This window comes from Siphateles boraxobius, unplaced genomic scaffold, assembly GCF_051911475.1.
Source record: "Siphateles boraxobius isolate OS27281-9 unplaced genomic scaffold, OSU_SipBor_1 13, whole genome shotgun sequence".
Classification (NCBI taxonomy): domain Eukaryota; kingdom Metazoa; phylum Chordata; class Actinopteri; order Cypriniformes; family Leuciscidae; genus Siphateles; species Siphateles boraxobius.
The window spans coordinates 24840525-24862500 of NW_027508733.1; the positions used below are offsets into that span (position 1 = coordinate 24840525).

At 36.9% G+C, this 21976-nt stretch overlaps 1 protein-coding gene across 1 annotated transcript; it reads right to left on the reverse strand.

Annotated features, from left to right (window-relative positions):
- Window positions 1-1593: 1593 nt before the first annotated feature.
- Window positions 1594-20831, reverse strand: capn2b (calpain 2, (m/II) large subunit b). Its single transcript, XM_077226779.1, has 21 exons — window positions 20480-20831; window positions 19172-19241; window positions 16727-16845; window positions 15296-15429; window positions 12922-13090; window positions 11987-12070; window positions 11817-11902; window positions 9657-9725; window positions 9390-9550; window positions 9077-9240; window positions 8928-8939; window positions 8613-8824; window positions 7542-7578; window positions 6755-6820; window positions 6616-6673; window positions 6476-6540; window positions 6282-6350; window positions 6114-6192; window positions 5895-6011; window positions 1997-2055; window positions 1594-1916 (listed from the first exon to the last, which is right to left on the reverse strand). The coding sequence occupies exons 1-21, from the start codon at window positions 20714-20716 to the stop codon at window positions 1893-1895; spliced, it is 2091 nt and encodes a 696-aa protein (XP_077082894.1). The 5' UTR covers window positions 20717-20831; the 3' UTR covers window positions 1594-1892.
- Between the last annotated feature and the right edge of the window lie 1145 nt (window positions 20832-21976).

Genomic DNA, 21976 nt, shown 5'->3' on the forward strand with positions numbered 1-21976 from the left:
TTATGGTCACCCACTTTGCCATTATTAGTGCAGCAGCATTCATGCGGCCTTTAGTCCAGCGTGCTGAGAGAAATGCCCTCTACAACAGACACTCGATTACAAGCCCTACTGAGGGTGGAGAGATGTTTACTAATGGCTGGCTAATTTCATGTGGTCTTGTTATAGGGTTAAACATTAGCTCTGCAGATTTCCAGACCCTGTTTACCATGATTTCATGGACAATGCAATGTCCATGGAGGGCAGTTCTCTAAGCGTTAGCTATAGGAAACCTCATACACCCAGCTGAGATAACTGTTAATTTAGTCCATATTTAGGTCATTATAATTGCTTAATTTAACCTGGTAAGAAAGACAAGATGGTGAATATACCTTCAGTTCCTTGTGAGGGCCGTGGGCTTGAGGAGAAAAAGGTCATTTAGAAATGTATTGATAAGACAGAGAAATCAGTTCATAGCTAATTTGCTACCACATGATGAATTCATGTTAATATGGTACAGTGATGCTAACAAACGGTAATATCATGGTATTTTGATATATACCATTGTGTATACTGTATATTCATGTACTTTGGTTGTTACATGACAATCCAAAGTACTTCAAACAATATTAACATGTAATATTTTTTTGTCGTCTACATATAAGTGTGTAAATGTACCCATAACTGTTAATTTATATATAAGGTTTAAAAGGGCAGTGGATGTTCTCCAAAACATACTCTTAAAACTAGGCCTATACCAAAATAACAAACTTTTAACTAGTCTGTGGATTTTTTCGGGGTGCAATAGGGCAGATCATGTGGAATGTAAACAGGTCTGGCTACTGATACAATGTCAGCTGACTTAGTGATGTGAAATCAATAGGCCAGACTGAGCATCAGCATTCTAGTGTTTGTTTTAGATGATGAATGAACACACCCTCAAAAACAGCTGCAAATATTCACCACATATTCACTCATGCTACTTTTTATAGTGCTATCAGTTTGTATTTGTTGTTGTAAATTAGTTCATAATATATATGTATATATATATATATATATATATATATATATATATAGAGAGAGAGAGAGAGAGAGAGAGAGAGAGAGAGAGAGAGAGAGAGAGAGAGAGAGAGAGAGAGAGAGAGAGAGACCTAATGAACTAATTATAAAAAAAAACGCGCATCCTAAATGTGACCCCTCTGTTTACAATTATTAATATCGATTCACAATCACCGGTAGAAATTTAAAAAATAAGCAATAAGAAAATAGTTTCGTCACTTGCTAGAAATATAGGGCAGAGGTTTTATATTAACAGACGGATATCCCATATAGTTAACACGATAAAGTTAATCAAAACTTACCACCGTTTAGTTGTCGTAATGGTTATCAGCCTAGCGGGTTCGTTTTAAAATAACGGACAGTAGAGAATGATGAACGGATCCGTGCAGATGAGACAACAATCAGAGTACCGCAGTGCACGGCCACGCCTATGAGGGCGGGACTAGCGAATGAATGACAGCTGAGACATCAAATGTACTACGCCTTCTGCGAAGAGCTTTAAAGGGACCGGAAGCGTTTCTTTAGTAACTTCCATTCATGTACAAAAATACGAGTTCGTACAGTTTCAAAAGTGTTTAATAATGTACTTTAGAGGGGGGGGGGGGGGGGGGGGATAACATAATAATGCACACAGTTTTATTACACAGTGGTTAAGATTCTCCTGGTTCAACAATGCTTCCATTTGTAAACGAAAATAGTGTGACAATGTCAAACAATAAAATCATGCAAAATCTGGAAGTAAGACTGGTCAAAAGTGCAATAGACAATTTAAAAAATAAAAGTAAATTCCTATCTAAGTTTAACACACGTAATCTTAATAATTCATTCTTGAGTGATGTGGTCTGTTGGTGAGTCATCTAAATCATGGTAAAGTTCAGCCACTAAAAAATATAGAAAATGTGTTAAAATACGTATTTATTTAAATATTTACATTTTAATAAAATGTTATAGCGTGACAAACCTGTTGAAAGTCCAGCTCAATGAAGCCACTTTTGTGGGCATCCAGCTTTTTGAACACGCCTAGAAATGAGAGACACATTCAAAATGATCAGATCAGAGACCTACAAAACCTCTGCATATCCAGCCCTACAGGGGGCGCTGACCCAACATCAAATGCCTAGACAGAATCTGCAGATATTTTCTATGCAGATTTTAGGGTCAAATCTGTTAAAGGCAGGGTAGGCAATTTATTCATTTGTTATCCTGCATAGCTGAAACTCTCTTCACATCCTGTCAGCAATCAATAACAGAAGTAGTCTAAATATTAAAACATGTACATATTAGGGGTGTGCATGAATAGTAGAATATTCGAATATTCGATCTATAATTATTATTCGAAAAATGAAAATACTATTCGATTTTTGCTTTGCTGGCCGTAAATGCAGTGAAATCATAAGCACGCAAACTAAAGGCGTTTTTACACTGTCCGAGTTCGAAACAGGGGCACGGCTCGCATTAATGTGGACCTGGGAGCGCCCCGAGGAAACGAACCCGAGACTACCTGCTTATGCTGCGTTCACAACATAACTACTGTAAATTAGAAGAGATGGAAACCCGTGATGTTACACTCGGAACGGTTCGTGACTCAAATTCATGGGCGTCGGAACCATTGTATATGGGTGGGACAAGACCCACCCACTTTTTAAGACCAATGATATTGGACCCACTCACCTTTAGGCTACTGTCTCTAATTCAGCGCATATTTTTGCTTACTTTTCAGTCGCTTGCAGTGATCTAATTGATTACTCTTCCCATGTCAATAACGCCTTACCGCCAAAAAAATGCGGCGCGTTAGATATTTGATAGGGCTGTGTAACGATACACTAAACCCACGATTCGGTTCGTATCACGATTTTTGACGCACAATTTGATACAAACCTTGAATCTTTTGGGGTGTGGTGATGCGGTGGTGACACGTTCATGTAACATGTATGGGTGGCGCTGCCAATAAAGCACCGAAAAGCTCTCACAAAGAACCGGCAAAAGTAATGATTATGAATATGTCGAATATAGCAAGGAGACATTTTAATTGTTTATTAATAAACAAGTGTTTTTTTGTGTGTCGGCTGCAAAGATGAAGTTGACGATGCTTACTGCGATCTTTGCAGTAGTGAATGCGCCAGAGAGAAATGCACATTTCAAACGGATTACATAAGCAGAGAGAAGTCTGTTTTCTTTCGTTTTGAATTGTTCTGTTTAAAAGCTTTCTATAGATATATCTTTTTTCAGGTCTGTGAGGCAAGTAGGGCTACCTTATAGCCTAGGATAAGCTGAGTTTCGGTTCATGAGACGAGCTCAAGTTCACGCGCCGGCGCCTCCGTGTTGTAATTATTGTCTGCTATATTTACTTCTTATTTATTAAATCCAGGTAATTGGTTGATGAAACATTGATTAAAATTAAGATACAATTAATACAAAACGAAATTTACTTTATAGAAAGGCTTTGTGCTTTCTGTGAAAGTTTTAAAGCAGTCTTTTAGTGCCGCTTTCCCAGCGCGGTCACGTCCGTAATGGAGATCTGTCATGTCTGTAACATTTATTTTTTTCCTCATAAATGCGAACACAGAATATTTTATGTTCTGTGGAGAGCCAGCCCTTCTTCATCCGGTGGGTAGTATTACTTTTGGTTTGCGCAGTGTAACTGAGAGAATTATACAAAAAAATATTTTGCCACCTAAAAGTTAAAGATGTTTTGTCCGGTCGTTACGCATGTGTATTTCCCTCATATTAAATATAAAACGCATGTGTAGGCTGATATTTTTCTAATGCCTGGAATACTTTATTTAGTAATAAAGTAATAAACTAATTATGTTTTGTTTCATTTTATTTGCACTACATAGTGTATATATTTGTTATTTCTTTTTGGTATATAGTGCTTAACAAGCATAACTTAATTTTGCCCAGTTGTGGCCTGTTGAGGGGCAATAAATATCATAAGTTCCAAAACATCTATTGTGTTATTTGTAGGGGTGTAACGATACCCTCGTGTCACGATTCGATACATATCACGATACTGAACTCACGATACGATATTATTGTGATACTCCAAGACATATGGTAAAAGGTTAACAAAAAATATACTGTTGATTAAAATGCTAACTTTGATATTACATTGTGGGTTTAAATGAATAGGCTTGGACTCTGTGCTTTTAACCCAAGGACAATGGTGACACCAGAATAAAAATATTCATGATTCTGAACCTGAAAATACAGAATTATTTTAGACGAATATTCTTGCACTTTTACACTGACTAGATATATTTCAAATAATGTTGGACACTTTTTACTGGTCAGGTAACATAAGACATTTGGTATTATCAGGACCCACAAATATTCCCCCATTGCATCATTATACATTATATTCAACATTATATATTGTAGTTTAATGTAGTACTGACACTAAAACTCTGAAAACTTGAATTTTTTTCTCACAGTAATTTTTTTTTTTTAACTATTCACGATACATATTGTCACTATCCACGATACGTATTGTTGCATTTTTGTATTGCGATAAATTGTGGCACGATATATTGTTACACCCCTAGTTATTTGTATCGATCCACTATATAAACATAATATCTACAGACATGGAATTTGTTTGGAGGCTAGTTCCACTTTGTCCCACAGCAACATTAAAATAGTTTAGATGTGTGTACATTGTTTCTGTTAATAATGTATTGTATTAAGTGTCCATTTCATTATAATATTCAGATTTATCACAAATAATTGAACATGCACATGTATTTTAAGTTTCGTTAAAGAGGGGTGGAGGTCACTTTTGAGCATTTAAAAATGTAGGCTACTTGAAAGTAATGCAATAGTTACTTTCTGAAGTAACTAGTTACTTTAATTATTTGTAAATGAGTAGCCTAACTAATTTAGCTACTTTTTGAAATAAGTAACTAGTAACTGTAACTAATTACTTTTTTAAAGTAACTTGCCCAACACTGATCGCTTGTCAGTCAAATCCATTCCACTTGAGGAATGCCCTAATAAATTAAACTCCATTCGGCATTTTAGCTACAGTGTTGATTTCCACTTATTACAAACCCTTACTTTTCAGGCTAGACGAGCCAATGCTCATGTGCTGTCCTAAGCGCGAGTCTCAGGTTCCTATGGGACATCATACGAAGTTTAAAACATTTAAATAGACACATCAAGTAGTAATGAATGTATATGAATCTTAGTTGATTATAGGCTATTAGAGCTGGTTGCTTAGAGACGGAGACGCGCAGAGACGGCAATTAACGCGCTGTTTGATTTGTGATCGTGCTGTGCTTATTCCATTCATTCGAGTAGCCTGTATATTGAACAAAGCTTAAATCATTTAAATATACATACAATAATATACAATATCCTATTTGATTTGATATTACTCTTGCCAAGCTGTGATTTCTGAGAGATGCACGCATAGACGGATTTGCGCTCGTTTCATTTTTACTCTCACTCATTCACTTCACTCATTATTGCATAGATATTTTAGATAAGGTATTTGGCTTCGGGAACACCCCTAATCTACTCCAGTAAAAAAAAAAAAAATCTGGAGAATGACCCACCCACATTTTTTTTGCTTCCGACGGCCATGCTCAAATTTATTGCAACACTATCAACGCCGAAATGTACCTGCAGCAGTCAGGTGGTACAGGTCAGAACTCTTTAAGCTGTTTATGTTCATTAATATTATATGTGTTCATGTGCTTTTAAGGAGGTGTGGCTTTGGGTGAGTGGGATCTTATCCTTTCAAAGCTAGCTTGCTATTGCTGGCCACTCCAAAAATGACCTACCCTACCTTTAAACCTAAATTTGATTAAATGTGTTCACTCCAAGATATTTGTTAAACGAACACTCAAGGAACTTACCGAACATCATCTCCAGACGCATGAGGCAGGCCACAAAGTTATCAAAGTCAAGGGTCATGTCTGTCTCAGCGTAACGTGCTACTAGCAGCTGAAATATAGCGTTATTCAGACAGAAACCTAGGAGAGGAAATAAAACACAAGCAATGAATATTAAAATACACCCCCAAAATGAGATTCTTGCTTGTATGTGTGTGATTATCTGAGTCTGGCTTGACTTACCGGCCTCTTTCAGTGCTATACGCAGCTCTGGAGTGCATATAGTTCCTGAACCATCCATGTCATTCTTCTTGTAAATTGCCTGGGGGGATTTTTAAATAAGACAACATTTTCAAAATAATGTTAAATGGTTAATCATGTTATAGGATTCTGGGTTTTGGGATCTCTTACAAGGTATCTCTGCACTTTCTTCCACAGAGTAGCAAACTCTCCCAGACCCAGTTTTCCATTCCCACTGTCCTGAGATACGGTTAAGGGAAATTTACAATACAACAACACATCAAATTCTTGTAATTCCTGACTCAAGCACACATGTCACTTTAACAAAAACATAAAAATGGAAGCAGTAGCAGCTGAGAGGATACATCCATGAGGTTCACCATGACACGACACGTCTCCATACTGAAGCCGCTTGTCTTTATGTCAGTTCCTACAAAACAACGCACAGCTCCTTAGACTCCTCTTTAGATCTCAAGTGTAAACTAAAGGATGGGGAAGTACTTACGTTTTGCAATGATTCTGTTTAAGATAGTCATGAGCTCTGAGGCTGAGATTTCCATGTCCTACCGAGAGAAGTATGATTCAGTTGATCTGCTTTTCAGAATATATAAATGTTTACTGCATAACAAGTCGTCTCCACTTACAGCTCCAGCGAGTTTTACGAACATGGTTCTGAATCCAGATTCAACTTCAGCGTCTGAGACAGTCTCCTGAAAACATGAAGAAGCACATTTTAAAGGAAAGTTCCAAGTTCAATACGATTTATCAGCAACATTTGTGTCAAAATGTTGATTACAACTCAAAATATTAATATTGCTTAATGATTATTTTTAATTCATTGATACTTATTATTGTTGTTATTATCTATTCATTTATTATTGTTACTATTCAATATTAATTATTAAATTAAAATTAAAATTTACTAGTAATAATTTTCAACATTTCTACTAGTAATAGAAATAAACATGTGACAGGCTGTGGAAAATATTTGAACAGCAAGTATCTTGTTTTCATCCATTTGTGCAAATTTAAGGATATTGCATAAAAAAGGCTGGATGGAAATCTTAAAATGTGAATAAAAAATGTATGTACGTATTGAAGCAGATAAAAAAAAATATTTATCCGATAAGAAAACTTTCATAAACTACGATGGAAGCACATTTACCGAATCAATTCTTTGATGGGCAACAAAAAACATGTGACTCAACAGATCATGTGCCTGAATAACTGGACTCCCTAGAAGTGACGATTCTGTTCTCTTTAACACATGGGATAGAAACGGTACCTTATTCCCAAATGTTTTATGTGGTAGTCCAATTTTCCGCATGAACTGTATTAGCAACTTTGTAAGGAAGCATAGCTAATGTGATGCTGTTGAGTTTTGAGAGTGTTACATTATATTATTTGAGAGCTGTCTGTTGAGTTACTTACATTAGGTAATTCAGCATCCACAGGGTCATCACATATTCTAGGAAAAAACATAAGATTTTCCAATCAAATAAATTCAGAACCAAGTATTTGAAATAAAAAAACATTCAGTTTGCATACTGGCATTAAAGGCACAGTATGTAAGATTCGCCACTAGAGTTTGCTTATTCAAAGAACAATTATGGCATAGCATGATGACGTCGTGAATGTGTGTTGAATCATGGGAGTTGTCGTCTTCACCTCCACAGCCGATGGAAAGAAATCAGCAAAAAAATTGCAGATTTCTCTGGATTTAAACATTATCTGAAACATTAAAACATCGTTCAAATGGTTTATGGGCCCTATCACACACCTGGCAAAATGCGGCGCCAAGCGCGACGCAAGTGTTTTTTGTTAGTTTTGTTTGTTTTTTGTTAGTTTCAGCCCGACGCAGTTATCATTTTCATGTCCTGTGCCACGTTGTTTTAATAGCAAATGCATTTGCGCCCATTTCTGCACCAATGGGCGTGCTGGTCTGAAAACGAGGTGTTCAGGCACATTGTTGGCGCATTGCTATTTTGAGGCAACTGAAATAGACTGCGCCATTGACCGATTGAAACCTGGTCTAAAGTTAATGGCGCAATATTTTTTATTTTACAAAGAGCGTGTTAGTAATATGAGCCTATAGGTGGGTCGACAACGCGTGTACACTTTGTCCTTTAGATGGTCTGCTTGTGTGCTTTAACCTTGAGCAGATCCGTTTCTTCGCTAGAGAAGCGTTCATTTTTTCCGCTTTCAAATTCAGGCATGTAAACAGCACTTCAACATGATGCGAGCACAATTGGCTTTTGAAGGGAATGGGTGAGTAGACTCTGATTGCATATTACGCCCAAAACACACCCATTACTCATTAAGAGAATAGGGACAACCCTTTTAGAGCATGCGCCGGGCACGCCAACCATTTTTCCCGACGTTAAACTAGCAAAAGTGGATTCGGACACGCCCTAAGTGCATTTGCGCATTAAAATAGTACCCCAAAAATCTTACATGTTGTGCCTTTAAGTAAGGAAACCTCCCACAGATGTGATACATTACAGTGTTTCAGTCTGTCTTTCAGAAAAGACGCGCAGGCAAAAGTCTCCATCCAGGTTGGGTTCGAAGGTGGAAGGCACAACTAGGTATTCTCCTGGAGGCAATTTGAAGCGCGTGCAGACCTCCCTCAAGTTAATGAAAGTCTCAGAGCGAGCTTTCTGTCCGTGCGTCAGGAAGAAGTTCTTATCGAGGTGCACGTCCCGCTGACCCTGAAACTGATGGAGACAAAGGCCAATCAGCGAGCCTTTGGGATGTGAATTCTCAGATATGATTGGTCAAGGAAAAAGTCACAACCCCTCTTTGTAGTTTAATGCTTACCTGAGGAGGTAACTGTGGAAACAAACAAAAAAACATTGATTTGATATTGTTCAAATGTAATCTGGGAGTTCTATTGAAGTACATGTGGTCCTTTCCTCTCCATCCATCATAAACACAATGTTTAGACTGCTCTTTGTATCTCCACCCACCTCATAAATAGCAAAGCCGATTGTGTGCATGTCCTCTCCCATTTTCCTCAGGCGGCGCCGGTTCTTCTGGATCAGACCCACAACGAAACTGCAGTCCACCTCATTATCGTCTGGATTGTCATCTTCCAGCTTAATCACAAACTGAGGATTCATCCAGAATGTGTCTGAGCAATGAATGGATGCAGCCATCAGCAATATAATTAAACAAACCAAACCAATCAAACTTTGTCCATGTGAATCATTTTGTTTGCACTGAAATCTGAATCTGATTCATGATGCTTTATAGTGTGTTTGCTGTTCTTTTGTGGCTCACAAGCGTTGTTTCTGCAGCCCCCGGCGGTGGAGCCTTTCCTCCAAGTGCCGTCGTGGTTAGTCACAGCCCAGTGTTTTACCGAATCGCTGGTGATGGTGTCCGGGGTCAGAGTGCAGATCTCTATACGAGAGAAATGGCTTAGGAATTCTGAGAATGACATCCTAAACAAATAGAGAAAACATGTTTTACGTATTTTTACTATAATGTATGGACATTTTTTAATATCCTATATTGTAGTTGTAAATGAACGTTAGATTGTAAACGCACCAGAATTCACCATCCTCAGCGTTGACGTTAGGTCGCTCTGAAGCCGCAACACTGTTCCATTCAGATGAACTAAAGGAAAGAAGAAATAAACACTTCAGATAACCATCAGTAGTTCAGTGTTTGATGTAGATGTTTAATGATGATGTTTGATGCTATCGTCTCCAAATAAGTTCCAAAGAACTCCATAAAACTATGATTTCAACATAGGCCATATTCTATACTTCTTTCCACAGCCAAGATTTCTTGCAACACAAATACTCATGTAAATAGTCAGGTTTTTTGCACTGTACCTTTAAGACTTCTCTATGAAATTGACCTCTGTTATGAATGACTAACTTCCGAATGCTGTAATAATTCACACTGTTGTTTAACAAGGGCGGTCAACAAAGGGTTTGTTTAACAAAGGATGGTTATATGTTAATGATCTCATGGAGATCAGTGTTTTTAGTCAGTATTTCATTGTCACATTCATTAAGTTTAGTCTAAATAGCATGTCATTTTAGCTGATAAAAATGTTTAAAAAATTGATGCACCACAAAGTTCAAAATTAAACCAAATATTCAACAATTATCTGTAACAATTCCTCGTCTCGTTTACCCGGTTTTGTGTTGTCGGACTTTTATTTTGAAGTGTATTTTTATACTCTCTTGTTTCAGTAGACCCTTTCCCACAGCAATCCCGGTAAATTACCATAAAATTACCAGAATGACTTTACAGGTAAATACACAAATATGCTGTTCACACAAGCAACAGCGTTCTGGCTTTTTACCGTTAAGAGACCATTCACACATCAGCACCAGAATACCGGTAAATTCTGTGATGTCAGTCATGGGAAAATATCTTTAAAAGCTGCGCCATTGTCTTCATTCGTCCGCATGAGGAGAAGCGCTTAAGTTTACCGGTAATTTACTGGTAATGTTTGAACTTCCCTTAATGGTAAATTGCCAGAACAGTTTGAAAAGGTCCAGTGAAAAGGGTTTCAACCCTTGTGATTCGTTTGTGTTTTCTTTGTTTCCATTGCTGCCTTTGTTTGTTACCATAGTTACCCTTGTGTGTGACAATGAATAACCTCCACCTGTCTCTTGTTAGCTACTCTGTAATTAGCTGTAACCCAGGGAATCCTAAAAGAAATTAATAAATGAGGCCTAATTTTCACCCATTGTGGTTAAACAAAAAAAACAAAAACATAATGGGGCCATTTGTGGGTCCAGGGTGATCACCCATGTGGCCCCCATAAGGTTTTTGTGTGTAGCCCACCTTGGCCCCATTATTAGCACCCATTTGGGACCCAAGTGAGCGCATACAAGGAACATCTAAATGGGCCCCATTTAGAGCCCACTATGGTCCAATCATGGCCCCTATGGGCTAACATACATAGGGCCCATTTGGAGCCGTGGACAAATTTTTCTGGGCCCTATTTGCGTTGCCCATGCAGAGCCCAAATGACAGCCCTTCAAAGGCCCACATGGAAATGTTGGCTGGGAAAGTTATTTATGAATCATGATTTGTTTGTGAAAACGTTTGCATAAAAGATTTTACAAACTAATTCATGCGTAAAATTTGACAACTGTCATCTTGCAAATATATATTAAACAGTATGTTTATGCACGCAGGCTCCATGCAATCTTACCCACATGTTTTGGGCATGCCCCAAGTTGTCTGAATTCTGGAGACTATTCTTTAAAACAATTTCAGATATATTAGGCATAACTTTATCTCCAACCCCACATATCACTATTTTCGGCAAACCCCAGGATGACCTCCGAACCACAACCATTCAAAATAACGTAATTGCCTTCACCTCTCGTATTGCTCGCAAGAGAATTTTGTTATTGTGGAAGTCTCCTCATGTCTGTCTCTTGTACTTGATAAATAAAAGCTATATAGTCAGGCCAAAAAAAAAAAAAAGCGAAAAAAACAACTTTTGTTTAAATTAAAATCAGTTCATTCTTTTTATGATGCGCAATTTTTGTTATTGCTGACGAAGTCAAAAAACCCATCATTTCTAACCATTTTCAACAGTCAAGTTTATCAACACTGCACGGTTGCCAACCCTTATACTTTCTGAATAACTGCTATTTTAGTTACGTGTAGTGAATTATATTAGTATACCGATGAACTTATGTCGTATCTCTGGTTCTGGCGGTAATCAAACTGTACCTGTCACTCCAGGCTCCGGTCCACTCCACCTGCCCCCAAGGGTTGCGCATTCGGACCAGCTTCTCCTTGCGGCCACGATAGTTCACCTAAAGCAAAACAGCATGTACTCTAATGACAAAATGTTATAACTCTGTCATTAAAAAAGGGCTTGGCAATAACTTTATCCATACCTCTGTCGCCCCTGTGAGCGAGTAGGCGTGGCCTTTCACAAGCTTCTGACGGGTGACGGCTTCTGAATCAGAAGCACTAGTGATCTACATCATAGAAATAAACATTAAACAGGGATATCTGACAAAGTGCGGCGCTTATGACCTAAAATTTATTTCCAAATTCAGGTCAAAGGCTTTTAAACTTTTTAGGCCCTGTTTACACCTGGTATTAAGATGTGTTTTGGTCGATTGGATCACAAGTAGACGAGGGAGACACATTCCTGTTTAGATCTAGTGTTTTAATAGGTTTTGTCCACTTTCAACAACATCTGTCTTGAAAAAAATGTACATATCAACGTGACCGGAGACAATGGATAAACATGCAGAGAGAAGCAGCTTTCATTTCTGCTCTGACAGACGCAAGTCGACACCGAACAGCGAACACAGTGAGTGTGTGTTAGAAATCAGGAATGGTGAGAGAACATTGTGCTTTACGTTTTTCATCTTCAAACCAAACTTGGGTCTTAAATCGACAAAGTTTAAATCCCGGCTGGCTTGCGCACTTGCCACAATGTTTAACGCTAGTTCAGTAGGCGGAGAGTAGACGGTCTTTTGTGGCTGTTCAAATGCATCCGACCACATAGCTAAGCATTTACACTACGAAAGCATCCCGGTCTAATGCGTTTTAACTTCATCTAAGTGGTTGAAAGTGGACAAGCTCAAAAAGTTTTAGACCCCGTTTACACCTGTATTTAGTGTCGTCCACTTGTGATTCGATCGACGAAAACGCATCTTAATAACAGGTGTAAACATACATGCCTTAGTGTCATTATTCTAGTAAAATTTGTTCTGTAAATAATTATTAGATTTGATGCCCAATAAACTACGAACCCACACAGATTTACATAAAACGTTTGTAATTTAGAGTGTCATGAGTGCAGGCAGAGGAATCTCACATCGATGGAGCAGCCCAGCAAAGCTCCAGATTCCAGGGCTTTCTGGATGATCTGAAACATGTTGGGAGGAACTTTACTCAGGTCGTAGTTCTCAGCGATGCCTCCAGTGAAATCCTCAAAACCCTCACTGGTGGATCCTCCAGACAGGGCTTCATAACAGCCGTTCACCCTGCCAGAAACCATAAAACTCGCTGTTAGAGTTATGAAGCGACATGTGCGCACATGTCTTTGACCTTCGTTTCAGAAACTATTTAAGTCCTATGAGACAGTCTCGTTAAAAAAGAAACTAAATCCTATTAAACAACATGTTTGATACTATAGTAAGATTTTAGGGCCAATTCATAGAAACAAATCAGCATTTTAGCACTTCTGGCTTCATCATCCTGAAGTTAATTGTTTGATTTTTTTGTTTTTTTAATGGTTAAATGCCTGAAATAAGGTTTGATGAACACAAGCTCAAGATATTTTCACGTTTAATTCTACAACTTAAAATAATTAATTGTGTGAATTTTTAAAAGATTTTTCTTGTCTTAAAAAAAGGTCGTTTCTAACAAGAAGCTAAATGGGACTACAGAGGTTATCAGAGACATTAAACGTCTTCACAGCTAACAAATAAACTAAACTACTCACTAATTCGCTTTCACAGCCTTGTTATGTCTATATGTTAACTAAAAGTTTCAGGGAAAATTATTCTTAAATAAAGAATGAAAGAGTCGTCGAAGCTTAGTGATTGTGACTTTGAAGTCATGCGACTAGTGTATTTCGTTTATAGTCTACATTCAACTTTTTATTTCTGCCAATTGTATTTAGGCTTCAAAATTCATAAAGTTGTGCTCATTTGTGAAGTTTATCGTAATGATGAACAAACGTGCTAGAATCATAAACTTTGGTTTGATGCATAGCTTGTTTTCTGCAATAATCCAAAAGAAAATAGAAGAATGGTATTGGGTTTTTGTCGACAGAACTAGGGTGATGCGAACTTACAGGTTTGGCGTACAAAAATACGTCATCACTGCAGAACTCAATTTCATCCCTATCAGAAATGCTCATGCATGACATCAGCGCTTGTGGGCGGGGCCATTCCCATAGTTCCAAAATTAGTAGGCAATTTTACACGAAAATTGCAACAAACAACAGGTGTTGACATTACATCTCCAGCTGGCAACGATAAATGGAAATTTACTCCTGATGGAAATAAATGTTGTGATGTTTCAATCAATAGGTGCATAAATCTTTTGTCCAGAGACTCATAGATGCCAATTCATGTGTGAGAATGATTGTTCATGCTCCTCTAAACCATTCTTTCACAATCTGAGCCTGATGAATATTGGCATTATCATCCTGGAATATGGCCATGATGTTTCTTCCAACAAGGTTGTTTAAGAAATGAAAAGCTACACACTCTATCAGTTAGGGTTAGAAGAACCGTTTAACATTTAACATGCTAGAAACATACAGTAATAATCACTGCAATAATGATCCAGTCATAAACTCTGAAGCATTTACATTTTTTTGCCTATTTTATTTTTTAAAGGTGCTCTAAGCGATGTCGGGTGATGTCACTTCTTGTTGACGTTCAAAATATTGTCAAACAAAACGGAGGCTAGCTAGACCCTCCCTCCTCCTCATCCGCGCACTAACCCCCCAAACCCCGCCCCCCGAATCCTCTTGTGGGTTATTGGCTGGAAGAGTTTGTTATGTTTCGTGGTGTGGGTTAGCCCAGTTTGGTTTTGTTGCTGTTTGTGGAGCCTGGGGTGAGACCGTGTTTTTTTACAGTGTGTTCAGGGGACAGGCAGCTAGCGGATAGTGAGGATATGCTTGCTGTATGTGACAAAAAAAGTTTTTGCCTAAAAAACGTGTGACATCGCTTAGAGCACCTTTAATAAGGGCAGTCACACCCTTATTCCAGGAATACACCTGTGGTGGTTAAAGCTTTCTGTGCTTGTAGGCAAAGTTCAACAACCACATTTTTTGGGACTAGACTTTTCGGTTACACCCTTTTTTTCTCGATGGTCCACAATGTCTGAAGTGGAGAATCAATTTGCATAGAATCGTCTATAAGGCAAATGTATTAAATATATTAATAGATTTTTTTTTAAATTAAATAATACAAAACATTATGTGATTTTTTTCACATTTATATATTGAAATATTACAAATTGAATTTATTAAAATTGAATGTGTTACCATAATTACAACAACAACAAAAATAGTAAAATCAATTGACAACTCCAAAGAAAACACTTGATTATCCTGTTTCCTGCAAGCTCCACAAATAAGCTGGCTTTCTGGTTCAGTCAGTTCTAACTTAACTGCTGTAATTAATGCCCTCCCAAACACAAAAACACAAGAAACAACATGCACAAACACTAACTTCGCATAGGCCTTCTCCAGCAGGGCGCTCCAGAACTCATTTCCCTCGGCGGAGTGAACAAACACCAGCGCACCGTCTTTCACTGGCAGCCGATCGTCAATGACAACATCCACCCATTCACCAAACTGCCAGAACTAAAGGTACAAGGTGCAGTCTCAGATTTATCTGTTCCATCTCAAGATGTGTGTTATTAAACTGCAAATACACCCATATACAAATTTAGAGTCAAACTCTGCATTAAAAGCAATAAGAAAATGCACCAAAAAGTGCTTTTCTGGACACCAGTATAGTATTACCATACATTACCATACTTTTGGACATGAACTATGTATTATCTTGGTTTTTAGACATATAATTTGCTATTACTATTTTTTTTGTCATGTACTATGGTATTACAATATACACTACCATTCAAACGTTCACCAAGGCTGCGTTTATAAAATAACTGCTTTCTATTGGAACGTATTTTAAAATGTAATTAATTCCTGTGATCAAAGTTGAATTTTCAGCATCACTACTCCAGTCTTCAGTGTCACATGATCCTTCAGAAATCATTCTAATATGATGATTTGGTGAATCATTTATGATTATTATCAATGTTGAAAACAGTTGTGCTGCTTAATATTTTTGTGGAATCTGAGATAAAAAGGATTTATTGATGAATAGAAAGTTCAGAAGAACAGTAACTATTTTAATAAATATAGTACTATTACTAATAATATATTCTAGTACTATTATTATTTTTTATTTTTTTACCTATCTTGTTACTGTGGTTTGTTCACCATAACATTTACTAGTATTATTATGTTTATTCGGGTAATGGTAATAAAAGCTTGTTTCCACCACTGATTAAAAAACAAAAAACTTTTTATCTCACAATTCTGACTTTTTTCCCCCTCAGAATTGCTTAATATAAACTAGCAGTTGTGTGAGTTATAAAGTCAGAATTGTGAGATATAAACACTTTTACCCTATATCTCACAATTCTTGGAAAAGTTGCAAGACATTAACTCATAATTGCGAGGGAAAAAAAGTCAGCATGGCGAGAAAGAAGTCAGAATTGCGAGATTTAAAGTCGCAATTGTGAGAAAAAAGGTCACAATCATCTTGTTATTTTTTTAATTCCATGGCGAAAACAAGCTTCCATAGTAATAACATGTTTTTTTGAGTAGCACATAAACATAATGGTAAATGAATATAGTTTCCATGATATACTATAAAATGTATAAAAATGTTTAAAAAAAATTGTATATAAAAAATGTAATAGTATTATCACTACACCACCATAGTATTTTAGTGTAATATATTTTGCATATTAATACAATTATATGCAATAAGCAACAAATCACTCCAGAACCTATTGTTCATTAGCATGCTAATGATTTTATATTGTAACATGAACACCAATGCATGGGGAAACACGGCAGATACCTGGAAATGAAAGATTCCAGCATAATTGTCATCAAAGTTCTGTCCGCTGGGCACCACTCGGGCCAGAACGTCTTCGTTCAGGGTCAGGGAAGCAATAGCCGCTAGCAGCCAGCAGTTACCTAAGAGACAGGAAGTGAGACTGTTACTGTATGCCTACAACTGCTCTGCAGAGTCTGGAGTTTAAACATGCCACAAAGAGTCCTGTATTCACTTACTCAGTATTATACAGATATGGAATATGATTTGCATTTGAAATGCAACCTTAATCACATTCAAATGCCTGCAGACAAACAAGAACAGACACATTTCAAGGCACTTAAACTCGTGATCGAATCGGAACAGCTATTGTGGTTTTCATGTCACGCAAGTGGTGAGCTGCCAAGTCTGAAAAAGCAGATGCATGTAGAAAATGCAGAGACTCCATAAAAGACAATAGGCTGCTTTTCCTGCAGACTGACACATGTATCACGTTAAGACTTTACAGGATAAATACAGCCATGTTTTCCTCTCTTTAACTGCAACCTTTAACAACTGATCGAAATCCCGCCGGCTAGTTTCTACGTTCGTGTGGTTTGCATTATGTGTTTGGCTCAGTTATTCAGTCACATAACACAGGAAGGATTGAGGCAAAAGAAAGTATAGAAGCAGAGAGTGATGTTACTAAAGTTAGCAGTGTGAAGCTAAATGGTATGAGCCTCCAGTGTTATTTTAGGATTGTTTATATACTGTTATAATGTTAACAGTAACACTTAAATAACACACTTATGTAACACAATATGGTTTCATTAGTTAACTATAGTTAGCATGAACTAAGAATGAACAGAATTTATTAATCTTAGTTAATGTTAATTTCAACATGAACTAATACAATATTAAAATCAAAAGTTGTATTTGTTAACATTAATTAACGCACTGTGAACTAACATGAACAAACGATGAACAGCTGTATTTTTAATAACTAACTTTAACAAAGATTAATAAATACTGTAGCAAATGTATTGCTCATAATGTTAACAAATTAAACCTCATTGTAAATTGTTACCCTATTTATTTAATATTTAAAAATGAGCTTTTATTTTTATATTTTCATGTAATGTATTGCATTTTTTATTTTTTATTTTATTATTCACTTATTTTAGTTTTTGTTTACAACTTCTTTTTCTTTCGGTTAGTTGTGAAGGCAAAATTTCTAAATTTTTTGCATCTAATATTTGTATTTTATTTTGTTTCAGCTTTATTTCAGTAAGTAAAAACAAGTCTTAGTTATCAATAATAACAATGGTATGAGCTCTAGGTTAAAAGCATCCTTCAAACACTGACCCGCCCTAGGAGTGTGTGTGAGTGTTTGCTTTTCAAGTTCACAATTAACCGTTGTAGAATTAACGTGCTTCACCGGATTTACAAGCATTTAGTATTACGCAATCAACCTTTTTTCAAATAATGAGTAAAGTGAGGGGCCGTTTACAAAACACCGTTTTCAACAAAAACATAAAACTTTGTATGTGTTTTGGCCATTCTTTTACACGACAATGGCAAACTTTTGAAACGGGTTTCAAAAATGTAACATGCAGGTGCGCAACACATGATTTCGATGTGTAAATGCACTTATGACACACTATAAAGCACATTTTTGTAATACAGCCTATTTGTTGTTGCATGCAAACTATGTTAAATACAGGTCCAGAGCACAAAACACTACTTCCTATGTAAAAATATCTTTAAGCTAAACAAGGAGAGAGTCCCAGTCAGATGATGGTGAAAAATATTGGGGAAAGTTACTTTTAAAAGTAATGAGTTTCAATATCACGTTAATACCTAAAAAAGTAACTAAATGCGTACTTTTTATGGGAAGTAATGCGCTACGTTTGCCTAATATTCTGAGATTGCTTTTCACTGTTTTAATTCATTTTGAGGAATACTGAATCAATACTGTCCAAGTGAGATGAGTAAATGCAACAAAAAAGTACTAATTTGAAAAAGTAACTCAAATATTTTGTTGTAAATTTAAAAGTAATGCTTTACTAGTTACTACCTGATAACGTAACGCACATTACTTGTAATGAGTTACCCCAACCCCAAAAAGTTGCACAAAAGTAACTTATTTTTTACTTTCCATTGCAAGAAATAGTGTAAAAAATGTATTACCTTTTATAACAAATAACGCAATAGTATTACCGCATGAAGCACATTTTAGGTTGCCTTTTTTTACAGAGTAGAATGAACAATATGCTGAATTACTGGTTAAGGTACTTAAAAACGTTTAATATAATTGACTTGCAGGTTTCCTATGTTTAAAGAATTAAGATAAGGAGGGCGAGAAGAGATATGTTCCTCAGTGTGCTGTTTTGTTGACCTAAAGGCACGGTTTGTATATTGAAAAGGTTAGACATTTAGACAAACATGGAGGATTAGCACACAGAAGCTTAAAATTAATTTTCCTTTTACCTAAGGCTCCTTGACAGATATCCGTTCGTGTCGCTCCACCTACGATAAACTCTGGTTTCGAGCACAGCTCCTGCAAAAAACACCAAAACAGCCATATTTGAAACGCAGAACATAGTATGCAATTAATATTATTATTGTAATAGCATGACAAAGTTTTTGCATTAATGAATCATTTGTAATAAAAGTGAAAAGGAGGGCATATAGACACAAAACAGTAAGACTGTATTTATTTACATTTCATATTGGGGTGGGGTCCGTGTAAGGCAATAAATAAAATGCATTTAATGATTAAAATGGTACACTGTAAAAAAAAATATGATCAATAAGTTATGACAACATATGTTTTTACGTTGCTTTAACTCATCAAAATGAGTCAAGCAATTTTCAACTATTTTAAGTTATATATATATATACAAGATTCAACTCAAGTCAGTTTAATGTCATTTAAGTTGAAATTACTTAAACATTCAAGTTGATTGTCCTTAAAACGATTTTCTTACAGTACATCTGTTCTGCATTAATTCGACAATCTGGTGAACAATGGAACTAAATGGAATATAATCAACATAATGCATTGTGGGAATTATTTTGGTCTGGTCATAAGAAGTCATAAAATATGAGTAGGGCCTAAAAGTTTTAACATGGCTTTCAAATGTGTTTAACTACAAAAGTTAATCAAATGCTTGCGAACCATAGCAAACACTCATTATCAGACGTGGCATAGGCAAAACATTACAGATTTACATAAAACAATATGTGACAAAAAAATTGGCTATTTTGTGATAAGCCGTTTAAGACTTTTGCCACTAAACGATGTGCTTACAATAACATTAAAAGTTATCTGTATGTTCAAAGTTATCTGGTCTCAAAATGTTCGCACAATAACGTTTTGAACGTCCAGGGAACATTCAGAGATAACGTTTTCATAACTTCAAATGAATATTAGCGATACGTTCTGAAAAAATAGTTGTGCTAGCTGGGTAGCCTATAATCCCCACACTGGTCTCCACAGTTGAGAGAACTGTTTTGAGAACTGTTTTGGTACCGCTTTAAAACTCAACGCAGATGACGCGACCCTAAATAAAAATCGAGACCCAACAGCAAAGACGTCAGTCTGATGCACATAGCCTACTAATATTAAAAACAGCGCAGAGAATGCAAATACACGACGTACGAAAACTCTCGTTCGAAGTGAAACAGTTTTTACATAAATGCAACTAATACGAATTTTGGAAATGCAATTCTGGTTTAACCAACAACGCACAAACGATGCCCTCCATATTAAAACTTATCATACTGAAGTCATACCCCGGGTCTTTTCCATACTATTCCTCTGGTTTTGGACGTGTTTGGTCCGAGTTCTTTAAAGCCCAAGGATTCGGATGCGGCTGGGAAAGACGGGTCTGAGAACAGGGTTCTTCTGCCGAGACACTGGCTCCTGAGCGCCTCAAAGTCCTGGTTGAGGTATTTAGTGGCATTGGCGTTCGTTCCAAACCCTGCAGCCTGCGCTCTCTTCTTGGCCAGGGTAGAGGCGACTCCCGACATTTTCCACTTTTGAAGAACTCAAAAAATCTGAGAAATGTGCAACTGTCTTGATGCTTCAACTTAGATTACTGTGACTCTCCGCCCCAAACTTTCTAGGAGTGGTCGGCTGTCATGAGCGAGTTATTGCGCGTTTTTACGCACACAGTGAAAAACAGGAAGAGTAAACATAAAATACACTAACAGCTGTATCGCTGCGACAACAGTGACCATATCTTATCTGACTGATCAAGAATTATTATTGCTGTAGCAATTTAGTATTAAACGACAATATAAAACACTGGCTACGTTTAGCTACATAAAATAACCTACTTTTATTTTGCAATGGCGTTGTATCCGTCATATTATTAAAGGATTTTTGAGTTTAATTAAGCGAATTGTGCGAACATAACATATTTGTTCATACATGTTCATTCTGACATTTTCTAGGCTACATAACGGTGGAGAGACAAGCTCAATACCCGATTAGCTGCACAACAGCGCAACCTATCATATATTAAAGGTGGTGCACAAAGAGCGTTGATTTCTACACAATTAAACGTGTCTAACTTAATCCTTTTTTTACAGTCAATGGTCTGCACACGTTTTGATTCATGTTAATAAAATGCCGTGTCATTAAAGTATTTATTGTATTATTTGCACCGAGTTATATTTCAAATATAATAAGCTAAGCACTACGATAGACCATGGACATTCTCAAATGACGTTTTGATTTCGCCTGGGTGGAGCTTGACGTCCAGCTCCCCCTCACTGGACGTAAATGGGTGAAGCTAGACGTTTCAACAACACCCTGACCCTACAGCTAAACGTAACTCCGCCCATTATGTCCACAGAGGTGGAGCTTGACGTCATCCGGCTCTGCAGTGAGCGCGGTGTTTGTAGCAGCCGCAATCTCAACAAGGAAACCAAATTAGACGGCAACAATTGATCTATGTGGGAGAGGAAGTTAATGTTTCAGCTATGAAATTAGTGAACCATAAACTAACAAAAATGCAATATGCAGAAAATAAATGCTATAGTGAGAAACCCCAATTGCAACGTTTGGTGATGTAATTTTAATTTAAGCATAAGCATTTGCAATTTGTTAGGACAGTGCAAATTGTAGTAGGCTATCTATTAGGATTTGAATTTGCATAATAAAACGCTTGGCCATGCACACCCCTTTAAAGGTTTTGCTCTGGCCCCGTAATTCCAGAGAAGACGAATCTTGTTTCCTGCTCTGTCAATCCACAAATTAAGGTTAATATATAATTGGTTACTGAG